We start from the raw sequence: 23,353 nt of genomic DNA, 5'->3' as shown, positions 1-23,353 counted from the left end.
ATGGCTTTCATCGATCACAGCTCGGGAAGTGGATGGGTGCTGTTTGATTGTGAAGCTAGAGGGTGCAAATCACCCAGCTGATAAAGGTCGGTTGCTGTCCTCAAATGGGATGTGGTTGAGTGATTAGTTTCTTGGTTCAGCTCGTTTGGGAAGCACATCAGTGAAGTTCAGGGCTTAGGGCGGGAGGGCGGCAGCATGACTTGCAAACTTGCGGAATGCATGCAAAGGCTAGCATGCACTTTCTTTTCGTGACTCTGCGCCCCATTTGCTCCGATAGGAGGCTCAGTAGTTGGCAGCGACCTTCAGTGCCACCCGAATGCGACCCAGACCTCGCCGAGCAAAGCAGACGCCGCTGTAAACATGGCTCCCCCGCCTATTTAAAGTGGGGTAGCTTTTGCAAGACAACAACAGCTCAAGTTGCGAGACAGCTGTAGCATCATCTAAGCGCCTCAGCGTCTAGGCGCAGAAATCATCATTCGTTTTAAAACTTCACAACCACTTTCTGAGCCGAAACTCCCAACTTGTGCTTCTCCATGGCGGTTTGAATCATGTCCAGTCCCTCTTTGAGAACAAGAGGCTCAGGCTTTGCCTGCAGCTTGCCCGCGGCAAGTGCGCCAGGAACATAGTCCCGCCAAACAGCGTCTCTAACGTCGGCGTCTCGTGACTCGAGTAAATGTATTTCAACTGTAGCAGGTCAGTTCATGTATAGTATACATACTGCTTCCGAATTCAAATGTACCTGATGTTACTTTGAAGTGTCTATCCAGACCTTCAGGCACTGGCAATGTCACCACTGCTCGGGAGTCATCAAATCGCCGCAAAATTGTTTTCCAACAGGAGATTGTGTGGTCAGTCGAGATTGCGTCAAGAACACCGACAAAGTCTACGTCTTTCTCAGGGCCGTCCATCAAGCCGAGTATTTGCTCCACTGGACCCAAGAAGTGTGAGCTGTTGTTAGTAGAAAGCGTCCTGAGGATTTGATCAACAACATCAGGCTCGTTGTAATCGACTACTTTGCTTGCGCCCAAGCTTTTCACGTATGCGAAGTTCTTCTTTGAAGCCGTGGCCAAAACTGTAACGCCAGAAGCGACGGCAAGCTGAATTGCTGTCGATCCCACGGACGATGCACCGCCCCACACGAGTATCGTCTTGCCGGATGGTTGGGGTTCGAGCGATGGGAGTGGAAGGGACAAATTTGCTTTGCTGTAAAGCGCTGATGATGCGGTGGAGATAGCCGACGGTAGAACTGCCGCATGTTCGAAAGAAAGTGATTCTGGAATCGGCGAAACGTAGGTCTCCTGGGCCGTCGTCAAGAGTTGGAATGCGCCTTGGGCAGGATTTCCGTTATCAAGACCGTGGACGTTGCTGTTATGAGAAGATTGTCAGCCACATGAGGAGTTGTTGGCCAAGATTTCTCCATCATCTTCAAACCATAGACTGGCTTACCCAATGACGCGCTGGCCTTTTCGGAAGCGCGTCACACCCGACCCAACTTCTTGAATTATTCCTGCCACATCTTCGCCGAGGATCGTGGGATAGTGCTCGACGAGGAAGCCTATGCATTTCAGCGGCCGGGAACAGCGAAGAGCGAATACTTCCTACCGTAGTCCTGGTGAGAATGAGGTCAGCAAGGAGCACCACAGTGTCTCTAGTCAAAAGCACAAGCTTACCTGAATTTTCCAATCGACAGGATTCTGAATAGAAGCGGCACGTTAGTAACAAAGAAGCGTGGAGACGTTGGTATCCGCAGAGTCTTACCACAGCAACCACGGCATTTTTGATGACAACTTCACTAGGTCCGGGTGCTGGCGGGAGAGCAGTATCAACCTTGAGAGGTTTGCCATGTTTTTCCCGTATCCATGCTGCTTTGTTCTTGGTGGCCATGGCAGGATTGGAAGATGGGCGAGTGAAGACGTGGGAACGGTCGATGCTGAAGCGCACCGAGAACAAGCAGCGAGGGAAATCCAGGCCGTTGGTCTTTAACAGCGGAAACTTAAGACAGGGACTAGGGTAGTCGCATGCCACCTCACAGTTGCGGCAGCGCGATCTTTAGTTGACGCGATTCTAAAGCCGACTCAACAACTCGAAACAGTCGGAGAGCTTTAAGAACAGAATGTATCTGGAATGGAAGACGCATGATGTTGATAGGGTTGGATAGTGTGTACAAACCCGCGAATCACTAGGTCGAGTAAGCAGTAGTTGGTACTTGGCCGTTGTTGGCGCCTTGTAAACTCCAACCCAATGCAAGGTCAGGGGTCCATAGACTTACGTGCTAGGCCAAAATGCGGGGAAAGCTCCTGCACGGGACCATCATCACCTCTATGCAACCAATCTGAGGTTCCATATTTGAGAGCAGACAACCCGCTCTGCATTTCGACATTTCCACGTAATCATGGCGCGACCTGCTTCCGACAAGTTCAAATCCGTTGCAGTCTACTCAGGAGCTACTGCCATCACAGCCGCGATGCTTTCCTACGCTTGGTATCAGTTTCCCAACTTGCTCTCTTCGCAGGTCAAGGTTCCCAAGGAAAAGGTCTGCGACTTTGAGGAGAAGCCAGAAAAAAACGCGCGAGCTTTGAAACACTTGCTCCAAGAAAACCACACTCAGCATGCCGTCATTTACCACAACTTGGAGTTCCATAACCACATGCCCCACATTTTGGGATCGGCTTTCATTCTTGGATCCAACCCGGACCATTTGAGGGAGATATTCAAAGCCGAAGCAGAAACCTTGGAGCCATGGACCGACTCTCCGGGCGAGATTACTGAAGCGAATTGGCGGGAGCATTTGGGAAACAAGCAGTAAGTGCTCGATGCTGAGAGCTTCCGGCCGCACATGTTGACGCAAAAAATAGCTACCAGCGTGCGTACATGGATTTTTTCGAGGACCAGCTTGCTGCCCTTGGAAATGACTGGAAGAAATTGGTTGAAAAGTTCTTGCTGAGCGGTAAAGAGCCATTGATCAATAACCTGATCTGCGGTCGTATGTCGCCACTGTTCTACGCTGGAGAAGACTTCCATGCTGATGTTAGCAGTTGGCCATCCCATGATCCACATGCACTACGCCTATGAGTTGAGCTCGAAAATCCTGGCGCCCGAGGCACTGACACTGAGCGCATGTTTCCACAACTCGATGCATGTGTACTTGGACGATCCATCATATACCAAGCCTCCTGTGAAACCAACTGAGGAACCGATGGCTATCCTGAACGATTATGTCCGCAACGACAAGCGATTCGATAACGTCTTTCAAACGAGCGGGGACACCAATGCTTATGACATCTTTGACAAGCGTGAAGGCGCGGTCCTCGAGTATTGGAATGACCTGGTCATCAAAGATGCGACCGCATTGTTCAAAAAATGCCAGAAACTTGCAGTGGGTCTTGTCGTCGCCACGCATCAGGCAGGACAGAAGTACGACTTCTTTTTGGTCCATGGTTTGACGACGAGCCATGCGGTGCGGCACCTGCTCCCGCAGTTCCCGGCCAAATACCATGTCCCGCTTGTGCGGCAGTGGTGGCTCTTCGTAATCGCAACGTACATATCACAGCTTCGACCAGAAATTGACTTGGACCGAATCGAGAAGTTTGATCGACAGGAGCGGGACTGGGATTTTGTCGTGAAACAGGCGCTTGAAGGACATTGGCGAAATGATGCGCACTACGTCAAAGGTAAGTTTTTTGATGAAAATGTTGCGAGTGCGACACTGATCAACGGCAGCTTTGCGGGCGATGAAGTCGGCAGCCGAGACCTGGGGCGACGAGGAATTCTATCTGAAGGCGGCGGTCAAGTTTGCTACTGAATTTGGAGGCTGGGGCGGCTTCGGAGTTGTCGACCAGAATGCAGACAAGAGAATCCTGGAGAACAGAGGGGATGCAGATTGGAAGACCAAGTGATGGAATGATGGCCGCGTAGGTACAGAATGTCAATGGAAGATGTTGATTGTCGATGTTTCGTCAGCAAGCGTGCAAGCAAACGGAAACAGGCCGGCTGGCGCCGCCATCGGAGCGAAGAAAGAGCGGGCCTGCCAAATCCGACGACCAAATCCGACGCGGCAAATCCGACAGCGGTCCCTTTCTTTTCTTCGATTGTTCCTTTGGCAGCCTCTTCGCTTGCCGCTGACTCAGGCGCAGGTCACCCACCATGTTCATCAATCACCAGGCACGCCTCTTGATGCCTTGGATAAAACACCAAACGGCTGTACGGTCCGGGTCGCAGCCTCGTTTCAGGCCCGATATGGCTGGGTAACCGACAATCTAGCCGCGCTGAACATTGACTGGATATGACGCAAGCACAGAGGGAACCACCAGAGTCCATTTCGAAGCACATCGCCAGCTTGTGGAGCGCCTCAATTCCGCCCTTTGCTCCGATATCAGTCATGGCTGACCACGGTTCTTTTCTCTTTGCACCGAACTTTCCAATCGACCATCACCAACCCCTACATAACTACCTGGTCTTCTCCTGAAACCGTCACACAACGCACTCCATCGCCAAAGCACCCCGAGCAGCAGCCAGTCGTCTGTGCATTCTCCACATTAATCTTCGCCGACCCAGGCTCAAAACCTCCAAACACCCTCCTGGATCTGGAGGCTTTCTCGGTACTCTCACTTCTTCACTTTCGACACGCAGAGCTGATCTCTAGCTCTAGCCATGTCGTTCCCAAAAGACATTGAGATGTCCCAAAATCCGGCTGGCCGGAATTCTGATTCCACGACCGAGTCCTATCCCCAACCACCTACCTCTTTCGACGACAAGGACCTCAAAGAAATTGGCCGGCTCAGCGGAGACGAAAGCGACATCGAAAATGGACCACTGCGGGAACCAGGACCAGACAGGACAAACAGGCTCAGCGTCCAGTCGACAAAGCCGCAAATGGGCTTGACGCATGAGCTTGCTTTTGTTGTGCTGGCTAGCAGCGCTCAACTGTTTACCCAAGCAGCTCTGGCCGAGAGCATTGCACCGCTGCACATTATGAGCAAAGATTTTGGAAACCCCAACCCTGGGCAGCTAAGCTGGTTCACGGCTGCCCACAGTTTGACTGTTGGCACCTTTATCCTGATCGCCGGTCGTTTAGGAGACATGTTTGGCCACAAGAAGCTCTTCGTCATAGGCTGGTTCTGGTTTTCACTCTGGTCTCTGATTTCAGGTTTTACCGTGTACTCGCACTCGCAAATCTTCCTCGACATCTGTCGAGCCCTCCAAGGAATCGGACCGGCCATCTTGCTCCCAAGTTCCCTGGCCATTCTCGGTCAGGCCTATCCTCCCGGAAGACGCAAAGAGATGGTGTTTTCTTTCTTCGGTGCCACCGCTCCAAATGGCTTCACCCTTGGCGCTGTGTTCTCCGGCATCATGGCGCAACTCGCTTGGTGGCCTTGGTCGTTTTGGCTCATGGCCATCTTCTGCTGTGTCAACGGTGCCTTGGCCATTTTCATCATTCCGAACCACCTGCACCAGAACGACGCCAGTCAAGGCAAGCAAAGCTTTGACTGGAAGGGCGCCGTCACCGGTGTTGTCGGCCTTGTCCTGTTCAACGTTGCCTGGAACCAAGCACCAATCGTCGGCTGGTCTGAGCCATACATCATCGTCTTGCTCATCCTCGGAGTACTGTTTTTCGTTGGTTTCTTGTTTATCGAAAGCCGAGTCGACCAACCGCTCGTCCCCGTCGCCAGTTTTGATACCCACGTGTGCTTCGTCCTCGCCTGCATGGCCCTTGGCTGGGCAAGTTTTGGCATCTGGCTTTACTACCTCTGGCAATTCACCATCGTCCTTCAAAGCAACACTCCACTCAACGTCGCCGCGCAGGTGTCGCCAACCTGTATTGCTGGCATCTGCGCTGCCTTCACCGTCGGCAAGCTGCTTTCCAAGATCCCGACTTCGGTCATCATGATGTGCGCCATGATCGCCTTCTGCGTCGGCAACATCATTCTCTCCGTTCTCCCTGTCGGTCGCCTCTACTGGAAGCAGCTCTTTTGGGCAACAATCATCACTCCTTGGGGAATGGACATGTCTTTCCCAGCTGCAACGATCATCCTGTCCAACCACGTTCCAAAGCGCCACCAGGGAATCGCAGCATCGCTGGTCACAACTGTCGTCAACTATAGTATTTCTTGGGGCCTTGGGATTGCTGGTACAGTCGAAGTGAATGTCAACAATGGAGGTTTGACGGACGCGGACACGCTGAAGGGCTACAGAGGGGCCTGGTACACGGGCATTGGCTTGAGTGGTCTAGGTGCTCTTGTCGCTTTGGCTTTCATCGCCAGTACCCTTCTCCACAAGCCGGGCCAAAAGTGATGGGCGCACTGCCACACTGATCGCCTGGGCGTGCCGGTTTCTGCCTCCAACATTTGACGAACGCATTCACGAACTATGATAGAATTTCTGAGCATCTGCATAGCGCAGGAGCATTTTTGGATCTTTTGGGTAAAAGCGATGAAAGGATAGAGCATTTTCCGGCTGGAATCCGGATTTTAGAAGATAGATCTGGGCTGCTGAGTGGAGCAAGCTCCGCGCGAATGAGAGGCATCAATTCCTCCTGTCTTATTCCCACCTCCTCAACGACGTCATCTCACGATCGCAAAGCTGCAGACGCTTGACAGGCTTCCCCGCTCTCAAGCCAATATATGTGATCACTCCTGTTCGTCCAGCTCACGAAACCCTTCGCAGCGAACTCCACTCATGGACGCATACCAAACTCACTGACCTTGCTCGCCATGGCTATCATCGCAGTCGCAGGTGGCTCTTCTCCGACCCTCGGCCACGCAATCGTCTCCGCTATATCCCTCACTCCGAACACGCCCGTCGTCCTTTCGAGGCAAACCGCCAACACCCCGGCTCCTGACCCCGAAACCAATCTCTCGACTTCCACGTCCATCTCTCGCGCCACAGGCGCCGCAATCGAGACGCGTTTCGTCGACTACGCATCGCCATCTAGCCTCCTTGCCGCTCTCGCTGGCGTGCAAACCGTCATTTCTGTGATACGCATCGACGACAACTCCAAGTGGGCTGCCGTCCAAATCAACCTGCTTCGCGCCGCCGGGGCCGCGGGTTGCAAGCGCTTCGCGCCCTGTGAGTTTGGCTTCGGCGCGGCAGAGAAAGACGTCGCCATCACGGCGGCCAAGGAGCATGTCTGGCAGGCGTGTCGGGCGAGTAGGCTCGAGTGCACGCGCTTCACATGCGGAGTCTTCATGAACTACCTCGCGCTCGGCCGCTCATTTTCTTCGCCTGTGGCGCGCGAGATTGCGCTTGCCGGCCTTCAGGATGAGCCGTTCTTGTTTGATTTTCGACAAGCAATCGCAGAGCTGCCGGCCAGCGAAACGGGAGAATTTCCTTGGGTGACATTTACTGGACTCCATGATGTGGGCAGGTTTGTCGCGGCGGCGTGCATGTTGACCGAGGGAAGCTGGTTGGAGCAGATGAGCATGGTGGGCGAGACGATGCGACTGGATGAGGTGGTTTCCCTGGTGAAGAGCGAATTGGGGATCGAGCTTGAAATTGTGACGGTGAGGAGAGAGGAGCTGTTGCGGCGAGCTGACGAGATTCGAGGCGTAGGGGAGACGCCGCAGCAAGTGCAAAGGAAAATGACGGCGCAGCTTGATCTTGCGATGCTTGATGATCACGGCGCCCTTGAACCCGTTCTCAATAAGATTTGTTTTCTTGTCAAGCCAATGGATATCAAGGACTTTTTGCAGATTTCTTAGGTCGGATCTTTGAGAACACTGAAAAGCTGTAAATCATGGTTCACATTGCATACAGAGCACAAACAATCAGCCCGGAGAAGTTTCTATGGAAGCGGTATTGTGGTAACATCAGAGAAACTGTGATGGAGGTTCCTTCTGAACTTGACTGGACTTCGATTCTGCTGGAAGAAGTCGGGTTGAAAAAGTCTCAAATGCGTACTCCGCGAGGGACTGCCTCGAGACTAGTACGATTTCCACGGTGAATTTTGTGTCAAGTCCCGCGCGGGGTTTTGTGGGTATTTTTGATATTTCCTACGTTCGAAGTTGACTTGATGTCAGACTGACCTCTTATGGCTAGTTGCATGGTGCTATGCACTTTGGGCCTAGCGGGGTCTCTTCCAGTGAAACTTCCCCAGCCGTCCGCTTCCCTCAACTTCTCATCTCCATTCCTTCCTTCTCCTCTGCGTCCATCTCTGAAGTTTTCAGGCGCCGCCTAGCCAGCTCCGACGTGGCATATCGCAACGTCTCCGATTAGGATCAACGATCATCGAAATGCGTCATAACGCCACCAACAAATACCCACCTTATTGCATCTCCAATGGGTGACGGTTATCCAGCGCTTGAGCCACAATGAGAACGGCTTCAAATCCTTGAATCGTCTCGAAAGAGTCCACAGGCTTAGTTTCGCCTCGCAGCCTGCTGCCACTTCAGCATGGAGCTCCACTAAGATCGTCCGCGAATGACCAACTTCGACAGTGTTATCCCGGCTTGCTGGTCTGCGCATCACCTTCCTCGATCACGGTAATAGGCTATCCATGCTTCACCGAGTCAAAAAGATGTCTCCACTTGGATACGCTCCAACCTGGCCCCCAAAAGACTTTGTATTGACCCCCATGAAAATTCTTCGTCTTCTGAAGAGAAAGTTTTGTTATAGGGAAGCAATGATCCCGCAAACCTTAGGGTGTCAAGTCCTGCACCTGGCTCGGAGGCTGTATCGCCAACTGCTGTTTACCCTTGCTCTTCCCAAATCGCGGCAATAGCTACAACCATGGAAAACCAATTAGGAGGTCAACACCAATCTAGGCTACGCTATTCGGTCAGCAGCGAGTCCATCCGAGATGGTACATGGGACCGACCGGCTGTTGGCAATGAGCTGGATAGAAGATCAGTGGTCTCTGATATGGTCTCCCAGCGCAACGAGCCGCTGTATGGTCCTCTCGCCTCGTTTGAAACAGCCAATGAAGAATTGCGCCAAAATTCAATGCCTGTAACCTCGAGAGAAATTTCCAACACGGCGGATGCCTCGGAGGATCATCAAGAAGGGGCCTACAAAAGCATTCCGACGGCTGAAGCCACCGCTGTTGGCCTACAGAAATCCTCAAAGAAGACACCTTTCAGCAAAGCTGCGGAATTTGCCAACGACTGGTGGCTCTGGGAGCTCATCGGGATCTTGCTGAGCGCTGGATCCATGATTGCTGTTGTCATTCTCTGTGCGCGTTTAAACAATACCTCGCTTTCCGACTGGAACATTCAAATCGGACCAAACACGCTCATCGCAATTTTGGTCACGATAGCAAAGGCTGCCATGCTTCTTCCTGTCACTGAATGCATCAGCCAGCTCAAGTGGCTACACTTCTCGGGGAAGAGTCGGGCACTGAGAGACATCGACTGGATTGAAGGAGCGAGCAGAGGGCCTTGGGGCTCCTTCCTTTTCTTCTGCAGAAATCGATTTCGCACGATGACCATATCCTGGGGGGCTCTCCTTATGATCTTTGCGCTTGCAATGTCTCCATTTGCACAGCAAGTCATCTCTTTTGAATCCCGCAACGTGGCACAGGCGGGCAAAGCTGCGACTATACCAGTATCAAGAATTTACGACAGCGGCCTGGTGCTATCTGGTCTCGCAGCCAGTGTCAATCCTGGTAAGCTTATTCAATCACGTCCAGCCCGTTTTAAATTGCTGCGATGAATTCACATATCTGACAAACAAACAGCGCAATATACGAGCAGAGAGATGCAAGGAGCTTTCTTCAACGGCCTCTTCAACCTCAGCACAAAATTAGATTTCTCGTGCTCCACAGGAAATTGTACATGGCCTGCGTTTTCATCCCTGGGCGTTTGTAGCACCTGCGACCGTGTTCAACCTACAACGACCAATATCAACACTACCTATTGCAATGGGACTTACGGAGATTTCTGGAAGATCTGCGACGTCAACGCGACTTATACTACCCCTAGAAATCTCACGCTGGAGTCTTTTGTCTACTGGCAAGTCAACAGCGCAGTTGCGACCTATGACGATCACTCTTTGTTGAGCAGCTTTTCCGAGGACACGTGGGTAGATAACCAGGATGATTTGGCGGTTGTAGGTTTCGCCCGAATGCCTGCATTGCCCGATCCAGAGCCAAATAATGTACGAAATGCTTCGATAGACTGGCTCAACTCGGCCGAGCTCACCGAATGCTCACTTTCATTCTGCGCAAAAACGTATCAAGACATCACTGTCGTATGTCCTCCTATTTGAGCACAAATCTGGTGCCGGAGTTGACCTTTTTCAGGTAAATGGAAGCCTCGTCGAAAATTACACCGTCACCGACACACCACTGGACTGGTCGAGCCAATATTGGGATGGCAACAGATGGTTTCTTCGTTCGTCCGTCAATCTGTCAAATAGAGCCTTCGAGCCGTTCGACAATGCGACTGTAATCCTCGGCTACTACGACTTTCTCAGCGTTGCCGGATTTCTGAGCAACATGCTCAATTTCACTCTACGAGATGTTTCGGCGGACGCCTACTTCGACGGCTCTTTTACATTCAGCGCAGGACAGGCCTTCAACTACAGCAACAGCGTGTCCGACACAATGTCTACCATTGCGACGAGCTTGACGAACATTGTACGTCAAAGTCGCAACGCGACTGTCGCCGATGGAGTCGGGTTTGAGGCGCAGACTTTCATTGTTGTCAACTGGCCATGGTTGAGCCTACCTCTCGCATTGGTGCTACTCACCGCCGCCTTTTTGGCCACCGTCGTCTGTATGAGTCACTGTGAGGAGGCTCCACCCATCTGGAAATCAAGTCTCGTGCCATTGCTCTTCCGCGGGCTTGAAGGATGGGAACGACATGATCTCCGGGGAGAAAAGAGGACAGAACTAGAAAGACTGGCGGCGACGATGCAGACGCAGCTGATGAGGAATCATTCCGGCGATACACAATTTTCAAGGGTCGACTGATGACACGAAGTCACCCCGACTGTCGACGTTGAAAGGAAAAAATTGCGAGATGCAGCAACTTTGGTGCAAGCTCAATTATAGGCAGCGAAGGCACGCCGCACCAGTTCTGCCTCGGTGTCTCGGCCATTCAGGAATGCGAAGTCAGAATAGGTCTCCTTTGCGATTCAAAATCGCCCTCGGACAAAACCAAGTCCACCTCTCAATTGCGCTCGCAAAGTCATCACCGAAACTCGGTACCCGAACACTCGACGGACTGTTACTCGAGCCGGAGAGGTTGCATCTCCCAGTCCATCTCGCCTTGAAGCCGATTTCGATGTCTGCCTTGCCCCAATTTAGTCAATGCGAAAATTATCCCCGAGCGAAAAGTTCCCTTCTGAGCTAATCCCATGGCTGTGCTGCTGAGGCCTCCACCAATCCAGGGCTGAGCCGGAGGCACTTTTGGGGCCATTTTCCCGACCATGTCACTTAATCGAGACGCCGAGCCCGGAGTTACTGTTGTTGGTAAATTTACATCTGGGCGCATTCTCTGCAGCCTCAGAGGACTTGCAAGATCATATGAGCAAAATGCTTGGGTGGTCATTTCGACAGGCGGAGACGTCGTAGCACTGTGGCTGAAATCAGTGGGCAAGATTGTTTTTCTCTGCCTACCGGTATCAACGTCTGGCTTTCAACCACCAGTGGGTCCAAGATCAACAAGCTGTTCACGCGGAAGTCGACGAGACACGGCACATGAAAAGCACTATCAGGTGGCTGACGAAAACTGAAGGAGGGGCAAGGCACGATAATTGAACCTGATAGCCATCGACGCAGTCTCGGGAGCCTGGAGACGATATTGAAAACTCAGAGGGTGCCATTTCTCGGAGCAAAGCTGGAAAGTATTTTGGTATAGGGCGCTAGACGGCGATGACGTTGGTGTTGTTGGCCAGGTCGCGGACTTTGTCGAGTTGGTCGCACAGACGAATCTGACGACACCCCGTTCTGACTCCAAACTTGGGGCTCAGGGGCGCCACTCTCGCGAATATGCGTGAGAGTCAGCCGCCTTTGCCGAGCGATGGCTGCGGACTATGCGCGCGCTGCAGCCCCCCTGCCATGACCCCCCCTTCGACCCGGCCAAGCCACGCATAACGAGATGTTGTCCAGTCTGAGAACGCCTGTTTTTGGCCACGCTTTCCGCGGAATAATGTGGGTACCGTTTAAATCTCCACGACCTCCAGACACGCCTTTGTGGCTTGACTCTCTAATCCTCTCTAATCAAACATGAAAGACTCGGTCACTGTTGTTGCGTTTACCCCCTGGCTGCTGGGAAGGAGATTCTTTCTCACAGCAGGGGCTTTCGCTCTGTTTACCGTACTCCTATTAATCTCTTACATTTCAAAACGCCGAGCACGCAGAAGATTCATTGCCGAAAATGAATGTCAGCCGATTCGATGCCAATATCCTTCAAGGATTCCCATTGTACCTCTGGACTTTACGTGGTCGAGCATCAAGGCCTCTCGGGAGAAGAAATACCTCGAGACACTAGCATGGCGCTATCGAACCTTTGGAAATACGTACAGCGTCCACGCGCCTGCGAAAACATTCATCATGACCATCGAGCCGGAGAACATCAAAACGATTCTATCTCTCCGATTCCAAGACTTCTCGCTCGGCGAACGACCGCCCATCATGGGGCCAATGCTCGGAAACGGAATCTTCACATTGGATGGTCAAGAATGGAGCCACTCGCGCAGCCTCCTACGTCCAAATTTCTGCAAAGACCAAGTCGCGGATATCCAGACGTTTGAGCACCACATGCGAGATCTTCTGAGACTCGTGCCGCGGGACGGCTCGACGGTCGACTTGCAAAAGCTCTTCTTCCGCTTCACCCTCGACTCGGCAACACACTTCTTGTTTGGACACTCGGTGCATAGTTTGAGCGAGAACAGCGAGTTTGATCGCAGCTTTGAAGACGCCTTTGACTATGCTCTGGGTGAGATTGCAATTCAGTTCCGCCTGGGACCTCTCAGGGGCCTGAGAAGAAACGCCAAAGCTAGGAAAGCCTACAAGACTTGCCGCGACTATGTCGGGAGATTCGTCGACCAAGCCGTTGCGCTCAAGCAGAGCCCTCATCTAAAGGATCCAGAGAAGGTCGAAGAGGGCGCCCCGAGAAACTTCTTCCTCAAGATGCTGGCACAGGCGACGGACGACAAGGCCAAGATCCGGGACGAGCTGCTGAACATCCTCATAGCCGGTCGTGACACGACAGCTGGTCTTCTGAGCAACCTATTCTTTGCTCTGGCGAGGAGTCCCGATGATTGGCAGAAACTGCGCGAAGAGGCTGCCGGTTTGGCCGGAAAGCCGCCAACGTATGAGCAGCTCCGCAGCATGAAGCATGTCAAGTATTGCCTGCAAGAAGGTGAGCACATACGAGCCGAGCAGACCCGCTCGCAGACTGCAGTGAGAAGGATCCACTGACGATCATCAGCCTTACGTTTATGGCCGCCCATTCCAACCAACACTCGCCTCGCAGTGCGCGACACGGTGCTGCCGCGCGGCGGCGGTGTCAACGGAGATGAGCCCATATTCGTGCCAAAGGGATGCACGGTGAGCTACGCTGTCTACGCCATGCACCGTCGGAAAGATCTGTGGGGCGAAGACGCCGAGGACTTTCGACCAGGGCGCTGGGAGGGACGACGACACGGATGGGTAAGTCACCAGGACTCTTGCTTCCTTCCCCGTCATTACCCCCAACGCTCCACCCAACCCGCCAATGGTGCATTCCAGCTGACCCGTCTTGGCCACCATACAGGACTACCTCCCCTTCAACGGCGGACCCCGGATATGTATGGGACAGCAGTATGCGCTTACGGAGGCGTCGTACGTCTTGATTCGCCTGGTGCAGGAGTTTGCACATCTGCAGCCCAGGGATCCAAGCCCCTGGACCGAATTGGTGACGATCAGCTTGAGTTCCGCGAACGGCGTCAAGGTTGCGCTTACGAACGACGGATAGAGAGGCCGCCGACCTGCTGGCTTCTGTAGCATCACGTCTGGTTTTTTTTTTTTTTTTTTTTTGATTTCTCATCAGCTTTGGATTGTCGATCGGCGCATCACCGGCTGCCGGCTAGTGCTGCACGCTCGAAGCTGTTTTTGTCATTTGTTCCCTGTTCCTTGATTAGCGTTACGCGCGGCATTTGCTTTCTGAGAGTCTTCTCCATCGCATTGCATTAGGAGGTGTGGGATATCTGGGGCATTTTCGATACCAATGCACGGGACAGCCATGCAGCCATTGTTTTTGTCGATTCTCACGCGGTTATTCGGAAAGCAGTTCTTTTGGGAAGCATTGGGTAATGGGTTCCCTCTTCTTGTTTGTCGAGTCCCTTGGTGCTGCGCATGCATGACCGGGTCCTTCGGAACCTTCCTTGCAGCATAGCATGTATGTATTGGGCGCCGGGCGCTTAGTAGTTATTGCTTTGCTGCGTTGAGTCTCCTCGTCTTGGGTTTCAAGTATTGCATGTGCGGATCAATGATCTCCGCTGCCATTCGCGGATAATCCAGTCGGGGAGTTTGCATATGGGATTGGTATTGGTCTTGGTTGTCGCACACGCAGGACTAGTTTGTCAATCCATTGACTCTGCCTTTGTCCGCAGTCGACTTTGGGCAAGTTGAATCACGAAGCTACCCAAAAACATGGTTTTCTTTTTCTTTGTTCTGCCATGCGTCAGCGAGACAATTCACATGAAAAGGGCGCCGTACGGTAACGACCTCCTGGTCGAGTGTGCTCGTGCTGGCTGGCTGGCGCAAGATCAACCCAACCCCTGCTGTTGGCGGCGGCTGCGAGGCTTTCGCTTCGGACGTGCAGGTGACAAGAGACTTCTCGCATGGCTAACATTTGATGCATGCGCAGATCCGCTTCGCTTTCCACACAACGCACCCACGCCTCGACGGCGCATCAGCCATCGTTTTGCTTGCTGCAGCGCAGCCCTGGAGGTTCCCGAACGACTTATTGGTCAGGAGCAGAGAGCCCGTCACGCGGGTGGTCCAACCAGCGCATGGCAATGCTCTCATTCGCCCCTCCAATGCTGGAAAATGCCTAGATGTCTGCTGCCATCATGGAGCAATCGCCTGCCTTCGTTTGCTCGCTCACTCGCTCGCTTGTTCACTGATCCATGCCACGCGGCCAGATGCTGGGTCGCCCCGTGCCGGCCAAGAGATCGCTTTTTCCGACTCGGTCGCTTCTTTGTCGAGAGATTTTCATTGTCAAAAAATAAAAAATGTGTGTAGCGTTACCTCTCTTGCCCGTACCTGCTGCCGCAACGCAGCGCAGCCGCCGGCAGCAAGCAACGAGCCGCGGGCGGCCCCTCCCTCTTACGGCCGCTCGCGGGGTTCTGGGACCCAAGTCCACGGATATTGGATTTGTTGCCGATCCCCAAGGTCGGGTTCTGATGATGATGGTGCTGACCCAAAGCAGTTGCCGCAGCTGCGCCGGCACCTTCTGTCGGCTTGGGGATTTGGTAAGACTGAGAGCTGCAGCGAGCGGTGGACCCCACTCCCAACTCGGTTGTGCCCGGTGGTGTCGTGTCAGCATAAAGAGGTGGGTGTCTAGGAGAGGGGCGCATCTCACGCGCATTTCGCCCTTGGGAAAGTGCAAAAAAGGGTCATGGTGTTGTTGTACAACATCTGCCTCTACCACGTATCACGTCCCAGATCCCAGGGTCAGCGCTGCTGCCCGCCTGCCGCCGCACGCACGCACGCTGAGGACTCGAGTCGGGAGAGGCAGAGGCGACCTGATAGAAGTGACAGCGAGGCTGAGAAAGCAGCGCGAAACGAAAAAGCCACCGCTTGCCTCAGCTATTGCATCTCGCGCTGAGTCCATCATGTCCGTGCTGGACCGCAGTCCCAGCTGGCTGGCTTGCTGCGGTGACCTGAACGGCCCCGCCGCTGCGCATCGCAAACAATGGCCCCGTTTGGATGGGCGGTGGTTCTGTGAGGTAGATGGCCGTCTCCGCACGTCTCGAGCAAGCCACTCGAAAGGTTTTGTGCATCCCCAAAAACGCTGGGGGCCCTCGCTGCGGCGCACAATTACCACCGTGGCGCCTGTACTAAATCTGGATGTGAATAGGCACGCAGGCACTCGTGGACGGCTGCATTGTCACCACTCTGCCTCTGCCTTGCTCGAGCCTTCTTGCACCACCGTCGATCCGCTGATCGTGAAGAGCACCATGCCTGATAAAAAATGGTACGTCCCGCTTCCCCGCCGTTTAAAGAGACATTTGAAAAACTCGAGGTTTGACTCTCCTCGGTCAACGTCTTTCTTTCTTTTTCCGGAGTAAAAGGGCAATGTCTCAAGCGTCGTATAAGGAGCCAGCCAGCCCGTCGAGTCCAGGCGGCAGCAGCAATGTGACCGAGAGAAAGCAGCCTCCTCAAGCCGTCGCGTGGGTCCCTCCGAACAGAGGCCTGAGGGCCTGGTTGCAAGTGTTGGGAGCGTTTTGCCTGTATTTTGGGACATGGTAAGACAAGCCGTCGCACACATCTTTCTTGCTGTTGTCACCGCAGATACCAAGAAACGTCAACCACGCGGCTAACACGTTTTCGACAGGGGTATCATCCAGGCGTTTGGAGTCTTCGAGGCTTACTACAAGCTGAATCTGTTGCCCACGCACTCGACGTCCGACATTGCTTGGATAGGCTCGCTTCAGAGCTTCTTGATGATGTTTGTCGGGATCCTGTCGGGCCCTCTGTATGATAAGGGGCACATGCATGCGCTGAATTACATTGGCACTGCCATCCTGATTCTTGGAATCATGACCATGAGCGCCGCAAGCACATACTGGCAATTGATGCTGTCGCAAGGCGTCGCGGTCGGCATTGGCAGCGGATTGGTGTTTACCAACAGCCTGGCGGTAGTGCCCGCGTACTTCACGTCCAAGCGGGCAATTGCGATGGCGCTCGCCTCTCTCGGGAGTGGCATAGGCAAGTTTTCTCTCTGAAAATCTCCGTTGTCGTCTGCTGACTTCGTCTCCAGGTGGCGTAATATACCCAATCGTCTTCCACGAACTCCAGCCCAAGATCGGGTTTGGCTGGGCTGTCCGAATCATGGGCTTCATCAGCTTGGTCGTAATGGCGGTTCCCTGCTTGGTAATGCGGAAACCTTCGTTTGTCGGCCAGGGCCCAGCGCGGAGTCTCATCGACTTGTCGCACTTCCGAGACCCTGTTTATTCGCTCCTGACTTCGGCCAGCGTCATCGGCATCATTGGTCTCTTCGTTCCGTTTTACGTGGTCCAGCTCTTTGCTCAAGTCAAGCTCCATGCTGACGCGACAATCATATTTTATCTGATTCCATTATTGAATGCGGGTTCGACAGTCGGCCGTCTCCTGATGGGTGGTGGACTTGCGACTTTCCTTGGACCTATCAACATGTTCTTCGCGGCGGGCATGTTGTCTGGAATCATTTGCTTGGCATGGATAGCAGTCGATACCATCAGCGGCTGCATTGCGTTTGCTTTTTTCTACGGCTTCGCTTCAGGGGCTGTTCTTTCCGTCTCGCCTCTTTCCCTGGCGTCCATCACAAAAGATCCGAGACAGCTCGGAACTCGTATCGGCATGTCATTCGGGCTCGGAGCTTTTGGACTTTTGGCTGGCAATCCGTCAGCTGGGGCGTTGGTGAACACTGAGACTGGTAGCTTCGTCAAGGCTCAAGTGTTTGGGGGTGTTTTCTTACTCGCAGCTGGAATTTTCGTTGCACTTGCGATTCTGGTGCAAGCATTGAGGAAAGGAGAGCGGCATTCTTGAATGAACTTTACTTGCATTGTTGGGCGCTTTTGGAGTTATATCGCTATCCTTCTTCGGTATCTAATGAAGCTCTTTGGATGTCATCAAAAACGTGCAGCGGAGTTTTGGCTCAACAAGGGGCAGCACTTGAGGTCAAAACAAGCTCCGAATTGTTCGACGCCGGCTGTCGATCACAGCATCTGATTCAAAGCATTGAACAACTCAGATACATGTAGATTGAATTAGCCTTTCCCAATGTTAGCCTTCTTGATTTGAAATCGCTCGAGTCTCACAATGAACGACTCTAAACAGACGACTGCTCTTTGCTGCGCCACAAGCGAGACAGACTGGCGGCGCCCCGCACAATCTTTGGTTTTGCAGATAACACCCCTTGTGATCGGCCTAGACACCGCCGGATAGGAATTTTGCATTTGTTTTTCGCATTATACATGCGAGTACGAGGATCCAGCTCCAGGAGTAGTAAGGGTCTAGCTTTAATTGGTAAGTTGTGGTCGGAATAAGGTTACGGTACGAAAAATGAGCGGCCCGGCGCATGAATTCCCCTTTTAGCTGCTTTGTTAGCAACACCACAGATGAACTCACGATTCCAAAGCCGGAGGACCGGATCCAAGACTAGCCGGGAAATAGCAAAGACAAGGTCGGTTCAGAACGGCTGGTTCCCCAAGCAAGCGTGCTGATTAATGGCCGAACGACTGTTGCTGTGCCGTTGCTAAGCCTTTTCGATCTGGCTCGGATTAGCTCGGAAGATCTGGTGGAAGCTTCAAAAACCTGTTAAAGACCGACTTTATCCAGAGGCAGTGCACCATCGTCTCTCCGCTCCAGCCTCGATCAGCACGCATTGGGGAACAATGCAGAACCGTCAGGATTCAATTGTACCTCCCCACGAGGTCACCGCCGATGAACCTGGTACAATCATCGTCACAGGGGCAGCCGGTGGTCTTGGTTTCGCCATCGCCGACAAAATACTCCAGCGTCCGGAGCCGTTTACTTGTTTCTTCACGGTCCGATCCTCTTCTGCCCCAAATGCGCAACCATTGCGCGACCTTATCGCGGAAAAGGCAGGGAACAAGTATGTTAACCTTGTCGAGCTGGACCTGAGCCGTTTCGAGTCTGTGCGCGCCTTCGCCATCGACGTCAACTCGCGGGTCGCGGCACGAGAATTGCCTCCAGTTCGAGCACTGATTCTCAATGCGGCGGTGCTTTCGATGCTCGGTGGAAGGCAAACGACGACAGACGGATTCGAGCAGGCCTTTGCCGTAAACCACCTGTCGAATTGTTTGTTGACGCTCATGTTGCTGGAGAGCTTCAACAAACAGAAAGGCCGCATCGTGCACGTCTCGAGCAATGCACATTACGAATCCTGGGGTCCACGAGTTCAGAAGCACGAGCCGCAAAAGTTGCCGTGGGACTTCGAGGAGATGTCGAGGCCTCAAGGGACGCTTAGGCCAGGCGACGAGAAAAACGATGGCATGAGACGGTATGGTAGATCGAAGCTTTGTCTTGTGATGTTCATGTAAGTTTCTTCTCTTGTAAAAGCCAAGTTGGACTACAGCTCACGAGAAAAGGCATGCCTTGAGGCAGCGGCTTGACGCGAGCCCAGAGTTGTCCAACATCTGGATTGTCGGAGTGAATCCGGGAGTCATGATCCACGGAAATATTTTGTCAAAAGTCCCCAATGCGCTGATGAGGCATGTTGCGGGTCCAATGGCCCAGGTCTTCAACCAGGTCATGGCACACATCAAACCGAATGGCATGTGGCGAACGACAACCAAGTCTGGGAACGATGTCGTCCGGGCCGCGCTAGATCTGACGGAGAAAGAACTCGGCGAGAACTACAAGGACTCGTACATGAATGGAAACGAGCTGGCTAAAGCAGATGAGCTAGCTGATGATCCAGGGAAGCAGCAGGAGCTTTGGGACAGGACCTTGGCGTTCATTCAGCTCAAGGAGAACGAGACGGCCTTGGCCACCAGTTGAAACCAGACATGGAAATTTTGCTTCGAACAGCTTCTTTCCGCATCTCATCAGGATTTTCTTCTCTTTGCTCTTTTCGCAGTGTCATAGCCTTGCGAAAACTCAACCAATGACTTTCTTGGCCTTGTCTGTGTATCGTCGTCAATGGTGGATGTAATTCAAAAACGCCCACAATCTTGGTGGCCGGAGAAACCAGCACGTACAGCTGCTCTCTGATTTCTGTCGTCTCTTTAGCAGAGAATACAACCATCCAACTGCTTGGCAGCATCCTCGCGAGGAGTACTCGTATCACGTGATTAGTTGCTTCATTGGCTTCAAGTCAGGCTTCGCAAGCCCCCATGAATTTCAACAGAAGTTGAACGGCAAAATGGTGAGATTTCGACAACCTTTGACAGTGAAAGTATGCGGGCGTCAGGTGAGGACGCTCCGTCCGAAAGAACAACTGACTCGAAAGATGGACCTCGCATATGCGTGTTTTCGCACAGCATCCGGCTTGGCCCTCAGCCTAAGGCTCGATAGTTTAGCCGCTCATAAGGATCAATGCATTCTTCTCCAGTCGTTCGACAGCAGCCTCAGCCAAGTCGCGACGCCCAGATTCAGCGTTCGTGGGTGCTTTCCGTGCTCTGCCGACGGCGGCGAAAATCTCGCGGGCGCTGCGACGTACCAGCCGGCAAGTGCCCCAGCTCAGTGCGATGCAATCGCGGTAAACGCGCAAGTGGCAGAATTTCATTGATAGTCGGGATGCCGATGGTGTTGTGAAGGAGAAGGGGACACGTGCAGGTTGCCGGCTTAAGCTTCAGAGGCTGCGGGGATGTTTTGATTCGACAACTACCGAGCGTTGCCGAGCTGACTTCACGTCAACTCACCTGCAGGGTTTGGCGTTTTCTAGAAAACGGCTGTGACATGGCACTGACTCTGCACACGTCGCAGGTTTCGGAGGTGTCTCTTTGGTTTGTGCTCGCCTTGGACATGTTCAATATGTCTCCGACTATTTATCGGACGGGAAGCCATACCAGCAACCTGGTCGCATCAATTGCATCAAATGGGAATCCAGGAACCGGTATTTGGCGGCTTTTTCCGCACCAAAGTGTTCCATTGAGATTAATGGGATTGCAGGACCATATCGACGATTCGGACCGCTCCACTTGAGCTCTTTTGCCAGCTTGAAAGCTCTCCAATACGAATCAGCCGATATACCCACGACCACTGATGAAGACTGGAGAAACCACGCTGATCTTCACCACCGAGCGAGCGACGGACTTTTGACCATGGACTCCTGAACAGGGTCTCCGACGTCTTTGACTCGCCGGCGCATGGGTGCTACGCCCCAGGTCCGATTTTAGACGTAGCGGAACGGCGTCCGGCGTCCCGTGTTGGCGCCGCGGATACCTTGTATGGTGTTAAGATGGCCCGCATCTGACCTTAAAAATGCCACCACCGGTCAGCTAATATATCAAGCTCCATGCCCACCACACGGGAGTAATGCGTTCTGGCCAGCGGGTGTACCGCGCCACCCTCAATCATCACCTTAGTGCGGTCTCCGTCTCTACCACCAGCATCCAATGCTGGTAACGTGGAGAGTAAGCCAACAAGACTGCTTGCTTCAACAGCCAAGTGATGAGGAACACGCTGTCCGGACCCCCTCGGCACGTGGTCAGACGGCGACATGCTTATACCGACCGAGAACGTGGGTTCGCTGCCTCGTCCGATGCGTAAGTGACGACTTCCCGACGACGCGACGAGCGTATGGACGACTTTTTCCGGACCTCAGTTGACACCTTGAAGATCTTCAACAGACCTACGCACAATACGACCATGGCCTCTGCTCCAAAGACACACTTGTCAAAGCGCAAGATGCTGCTGTCAGGGATACGATAGAAAATCTCGAAAGAAGCGGACAGCTATATGTTAGCGATGGCGAGCAAAGAGCCAGTTCCTTTGCGACGTATCCCGTGACCGAGTAAGATTCAACCAATACCAGAGATCTACAAATCTGACCAGAGACAGCACTCTGAACGGAACCGGCCTCAGTCCAAACCTCATTGTGGACGAACATTGCTTTACTCTTAGTTTCCAGGATGGCCACACCCGCACTTTACCACGCCTTCTCCGAGGTCCATTTCGCTACAAAACATATGCCTACGACATGCTACGAGCGTCCATGAGATTTGCCACGAAACCCATGAAAGCTGCAGTGATAGCGCCATCCATGATGTATCTCCTCTACGTCGGCGAAGTTCCAGGATACCCAAAGCATCTTTTTGTCAAAGACATCATCAACGAATGCGTCAAAGATATTCGCGGCTGCTTCGCGTCCGGCGCCGTACGAGTCTCGATTGATTTCACCGAAGGACGATTCGCATGCCAAGCGGGATCACCACCAAATCTGATTGACGTCTTCGTGGAGCTGCTCGACGCCGTCGTGGCGCATTTCACGCCGCGCGAGCGCCGCAACATCGGGCTACACACGTGCCCCGGCGGCGACTGCGACACGCGGCACTCGGACTTTCAGTCGTACTACTTGCTGCTGCCGAAGTTGCTCAAAGTCAAGGTCGGCTACTTCCTGATGCAGATGAAGTCGGAGCCGAACCAGGAGCGCCTCTTCAAATTGATCGGCAAGCACCTGCCGCGCGAGGTCGACGGTTTCCGCCCCGTTGCTTTTATCGGCGTCATCAACCCGCTCACCCCGCACGTCGAGAAACCCGAGGATGTTGCGGACTTGCTCATCGAGGCGAGCATCTACATACCCGTGGACCAACTCGGCGCGACGGACGACTGCGGATTCAGTCCGTTCAACAACGACCTGAAGCCCAAGAGTTGGAGCCCCAATTTTGGCCGCGACATTGCATTCCGCAAAATCAGGACTCGAATGGAGGGCGCGCGGCTGGCGAGTGAAGAGTTTACGTACCTGAGGAGACGTAATCTGCTAGCCAGGGATTCGAAGAGGAGGAAACATAGGGAAGGGGCGCACTCCAAGACACCGCCGCGAGAAAGAGGGGGAACATCCAAAACTACACCACCGCGAGAGAGTAGCAGAAAATCGAAGACGCCCCCGATGGATGGTAGGAGCGGCATGGATGGCAGAGGTAGCAAATCGCGGACGCCGCCAAGAGAACGAAGCGGCAAGTCGAGAGAGACGCCCCCAAGGGAAAGAAGCGGGAAAGCGAGGGCAACGCCCCCAAGGTATTTGTGAGTGTGCTGGGAATTGCACCTTCGCTTGAGGTGTCTTGTGGCTTGAGATATCCCCCAATGGAGTAAACGGCGTTGACACACGGCGTTTGTGTTTCGGCAAACGATATCTGTATAAAGGCTGTGAGTTTGACGGAGGTCTATTGATGTGAGCGAGGCCCCTTTGGTAATTTCTCATGTGTCCGAGGATTCTCTTCTTCCATCGTCCTTTCTCGGTCTTTCAACTCCCTTCTCCGTCATTGGCTGGCTCGATAACTCTTACACCGTATTTTCTTGTCGTAGTTTCTTAGTCCTAATCAACGGACAGCACATACCGTATGAGACTGTTGAGCTGTAGACTCTGTACTCAGTGTGGAATGTTTGTGTATCATTGTCTTACAACGGCTCTTTCCTAGTCCGAGAGAGACAAGATCCTTGCACCACGAACAAAGCAATGACAACAAAAACGGTAATGCGCTGGTAGTATGTTCAAAATACGAGAATGCCTTCTAGGACCGAGGGAGCAACATCGTCACC

General features: G+C 53.1%; 10 protein-coding genes across 10 annotated transcripts; 9 read left to right on the top strand and 1 right to left on the bottom strand.

Moving 5' to 3' along the window:
• Positions 1-6: 6 nt before the first annotated feature.
• On the bottom strand, positions 7-2,021 carry BKA78DRAFT_314544 (oxidoreductase-like protein). The gene is made up of 6 exons (XM_066888479.1): positions 1,759-2,021; positions 1,671-1,694; positions 1,603-1,609; positions 1,447-1,555; positions 740-1,365; positions 7-684 (listed from the first exon to the last, which is right to left on the bottom strand). The coding sequence occupies exons 1-6, from the start codon at positions 1,882-1,884 to the stop codon at positions 482-484; spliced, it is 1,095 nt and encodes a 364-aa protein (XP_066744434.1). The 5' UTR covers positions 1,885-2,021; the 3' UTR covers positions 7-481.
• A 443-nt stretch (positions 2,022-2,464) lies between these two features.
• BKA78DRAFT_282631 (uncharacterized protein) lies at positions 2,465-3,896 on the top strand (the record flags this gene model as incomplete). The annotated part of the gene is made up of 4 exons (XM_066885653.1): positions 2,465-2,802; positions 2,856-2,983; positions 3,036-3,671; positions 3,721-3,896. 4 exons carry the CDS (start codon positions 2,465-2,467, stop codon positions 3,894-3,896), a joined length of 1,278 nt encoding a protein of 425 aa, XP_066744433.1.
• Positions 3,897-4,872: 976 nt separating this feature from the next.
• On the top strand, positions 4,873-6,291 carry BKA78DRAFT_250848 (YOR378W-like protein; the record flags this gene model as incomplete). The annotated part of the gene is made up of 1 exon (XM_066884609.1): positions 4,873-6,291. One exon carries the CDS (start codon positions 4,873-4,875, stop codon positions 6,289-6,291), a length of 1,419 nt encoding a protein of 472 aa, XP_066744432.1.
• Positions 6,292-6,572: 281 nt separating this feature from the next.
• Positions 6,573-7,936, top strand: BKA78DRAFT_314535 (isoflavone reductase family protein). Its single transcript, XM_066888478.1, has one exon. The coding sequence runs from the start codon at positions 6,711-6,713 to the stop codon at positions 7,695-7,697; it is 987 nt and encodes a 328-aa protein (XP_066744431.1). The 5' UTR covers positions 6,573-6,710; the 3' UTR covers positions 7,698-7,936.
• A 656-nt stretch (positions 7,937-8,592) lies between these two features.
• Positions 8,593-11,034, top strand: BKA78DRAFT_136757 (uncharacterized protein). The gene is made up of 3 exons (XM_066882692.1): positions 8,593-9,598; positions 9,671-10,182; positions 10,235-11,034. Exons 1-3 carry the CDS (start codon positions 8,725-8,727, stop codon positions 10,904-10,906), a joined length of 2,058 nt encoding a protein of 685 aa, XP_066744430.1. The 5' UTR covers positions 8,593-8,724; the 3' UTR covers positions 10,907-11,034.
• A 1,129-nt stretch (positions 11,035-12,163) lies between these two features.
• BKA78DRAFT_251840 (cytochrome P450 alkane hydroxylase) lies at positions 12,164-13,895 on the top strand (the record flags this gene model as incomplete). Its single annotated transcript, XM_066884682.1, has 3 exons — positions 12,164-13,301; positions 13,371-13,591; positions 13,695-13,895. 3 exons carry the CDS (start codon positions 12,164-12,166, stop codon positions 13,893-13,895), a joined length of 1,560 nt encoding a protein of 519 aa, XP_066744429.1.
• A 2,128-nt stretch (positions 13,896-16,023) lies between these two features.
• On the top strand, positions 16,024-17,838 carry BKA78DRAFT_136707 (major facilitator superfamily domain-containing protein). The gene is made up of 4 exons (XM_066882691.1): positions 16,024-16,121; positions 16,244-16,392; positions 16,482-16,855; positions 16,908-17,838. Exons 1-4 carry the CDS (start codon positions 16,119-16,121, stop codon positions 17,672-17,674), a joined length of 1,293 nt encoding a protein of 430 aa, XP_066744428.1. The 5' UTR covers positions 16,024-16,118; the 3' UTR covers positions 17,675-17,838.
• A 583-nt stretch (positions 17,839-18,421) lies between these two features.
• Positions 18,422-19,847, top strand: BKA78DRAFT_136703 (oxidoreductase). Its single transcript, XM_066882690.1, has 2 exons — positions 18,422-19,187; positions 19,240-19,847. Exons 1-2 carry the CDS (start codon positions 18,523-18,525, stop codon positions 19,649-19,651), a joined length of 1,077 nt encoding a protein of 358 aa, XP_066744427.1. The 5' UTR covers positions 18,422-18,522; the 3' UTR covers positions 19,652-19,847.
• A 725-nt stretch (positions 19,848-20,572) lies between these two features.
• Positions 20,573-21,154, top strand: BKA78DRAFT_136689 (uncharacterized protein). The gene is made up of 3 exons (XM_066882689.1): positions 20,573-20,708; positions 20,765-21,040; positions 21,107-21,154. The coding sequence occupies exons 1-2, from the start codon at positions 20,618-20,620 to the stop codon at positions 20,926-20,928; spliced, it is 255 nt and encodes an 84-aa protein (XP_066744426.1). The 5' UTR covers positions 20,573-20,617; the 3' UTR covers positions 20,929-21,040; positions 21,107-21,154.
• Positions 21,122-23,071, top strand: BKA78DRAFT_136677 (uncharacterized protein). Its single transcript, XM_066882688.1, has 3 exons — positions 21,122-21,360; positions 21,434-21,608; positions 21,656-23,071. The coding sequence occupies exons 1-3, from the start codon at positions 21,315-21,317 to the stop codon at positions 22,839-22,841; spliced, it is 1,407 nt and encodes a 468-aa protein (XP_066744425.1). The 5' UTR covers positions 21,122-21,314; the 3' UTR covers positions 22,842-23,071.
• Positions 23,072-23,353: the final 282 nt, after the last annotated feature.

The sequence above is a fragment of the Phyllosticta capitalensis genome (genome assembly GCF_038381095.1).
Source record: "Phyllosticta capitalensis strain CBS 128856 chromosome Unknown BKA78scaffold_5, whole genome shotgun sequence".
Taxonomy (NCBI): domain Eukaryota; kingdom Fungi; phylum Ascomycota; class Dothideomycetes; order Botryosphaeriales; family Phyllostictaceae; genus Phyllosticta; species Phyllosticta capitalensis.
This window is presented reverse-complemented; position numbering and strand designations above follow the sequence as displayed.

Bases quoted from the DNA above. Each gene is read 5' to 3' on its own strand.
- BKA78DRAFT_136707 (XM_066882691.1), top strand. The intron at 16,393-16,481 runs GTAAGACAAGCC...CGTTTTCGACAG, and splicing joins TGCCTGTATTTTGGGACATG to GGGTATCATCCAGGCGTTTG. The intron at 16,856-16,907 runs GCAAGTTTTCTC...CTTCGTCTCCAG, and splicing joins CTCTCTCGGGAGTGGCATAG to GTGGCGTAATATACCCAATC.
- BKA78DRAFT_136689 (XM_066882689.1), top strand. From the start codon at position 20,618: ATGTTCAATATGTCTCCGACTATTTATCGGACGGGAAGCCATACCAGC. The intron at 20,709-20,764 runs GTATTTGGCGGC...ATGGGATTGCAG, and splicing joins AAATGGGAATCCAGGAACCG to GACCATATCGACGATTCGGA.
- BKA78DRAFT_136677 (XM_066882688.1), top strand. From the start codon at position 21,315: ATGCTTATACCGACCGAGAACGTGGGTTCGCTGCCTCGTCCGATGC. The intron at 21,361-21,433 runs GTAAGTGACGAC...GACACCTTGAAG, and splicing joins TTCGCTGCCTCGTCCGATGC to ATCTTCAACAGACCTACGCA. The intron at 21,609-21,655 runs GTAAGATTCAAC...GACCAGAGACAG, and splicing joins GCGACGTATCCCGTGACCGA to CACTCTGAACGGAACCGGCC.
- BKA78DRAFT_136757 (XM_066882692.1), top strand. From the start codon at position 8,725: ATGGAAAACCAATTAGGAGGTCAACACCAATCTAGGCTACGCTATTCG. The intron at 9,599-9,670 runs GTAAGCTTATTC...ACAAACAAACAG, and splicing joins CGCAGCCAGTGTCAATCCTG to CGCAATATACGAGCAGAGAG. The intron at 10,183-10,234 runs GTATGTCCTCCT...GACCTTTTTCAG, and splicing joins CGTATCAAGACATCACTGTC to GTAAATGGAAGCCTCGTCGA.
- BKA78DRAFT_136703 (XM_066882690.1), top strand. From the start codon at position 18,523: ATGCAGAACCGTCAGGATTCAATTGTACCTCCCCACGAGGTCACCGCC. The intron at 19,188-19,239 runs GTAAGTTTCTTC...TCACGAGAAAAG, and splicing joins CTTTGTCTTGTGATGTTCAT to GCATGCCTTGAGGCAGCGGC.
- BKA78DRAFT_314535 (XM_066888478.1), top strand. From the start codon at position 6,711: ATGGCTATCATCGCAGTCGCAGGTGGCTCTTCTCCGACCCTCGGCCAC.
- BKA78DRAFT_314544 (XM_066888479.1), bottom strand. From the start codon at position 1,884: ATGGCCACCAAGAACAAAGCAGCATGGATACGGGAAAAACATGGCAAA. The intron at 1,366-1,446 runs GTAAGCCAGTCT...TTCTCATAACAG, and splicing joins AAAGGCCAGCGCGTCATTGG to CAACGTCCACGGTCTTGATA. The intron at 685-739 runs GTACATTTGAAT...GACCTGCTACAG, and splicing joins ACACTTCAAAGTAACATCAG to TTGAAATACATTTACTCGAG.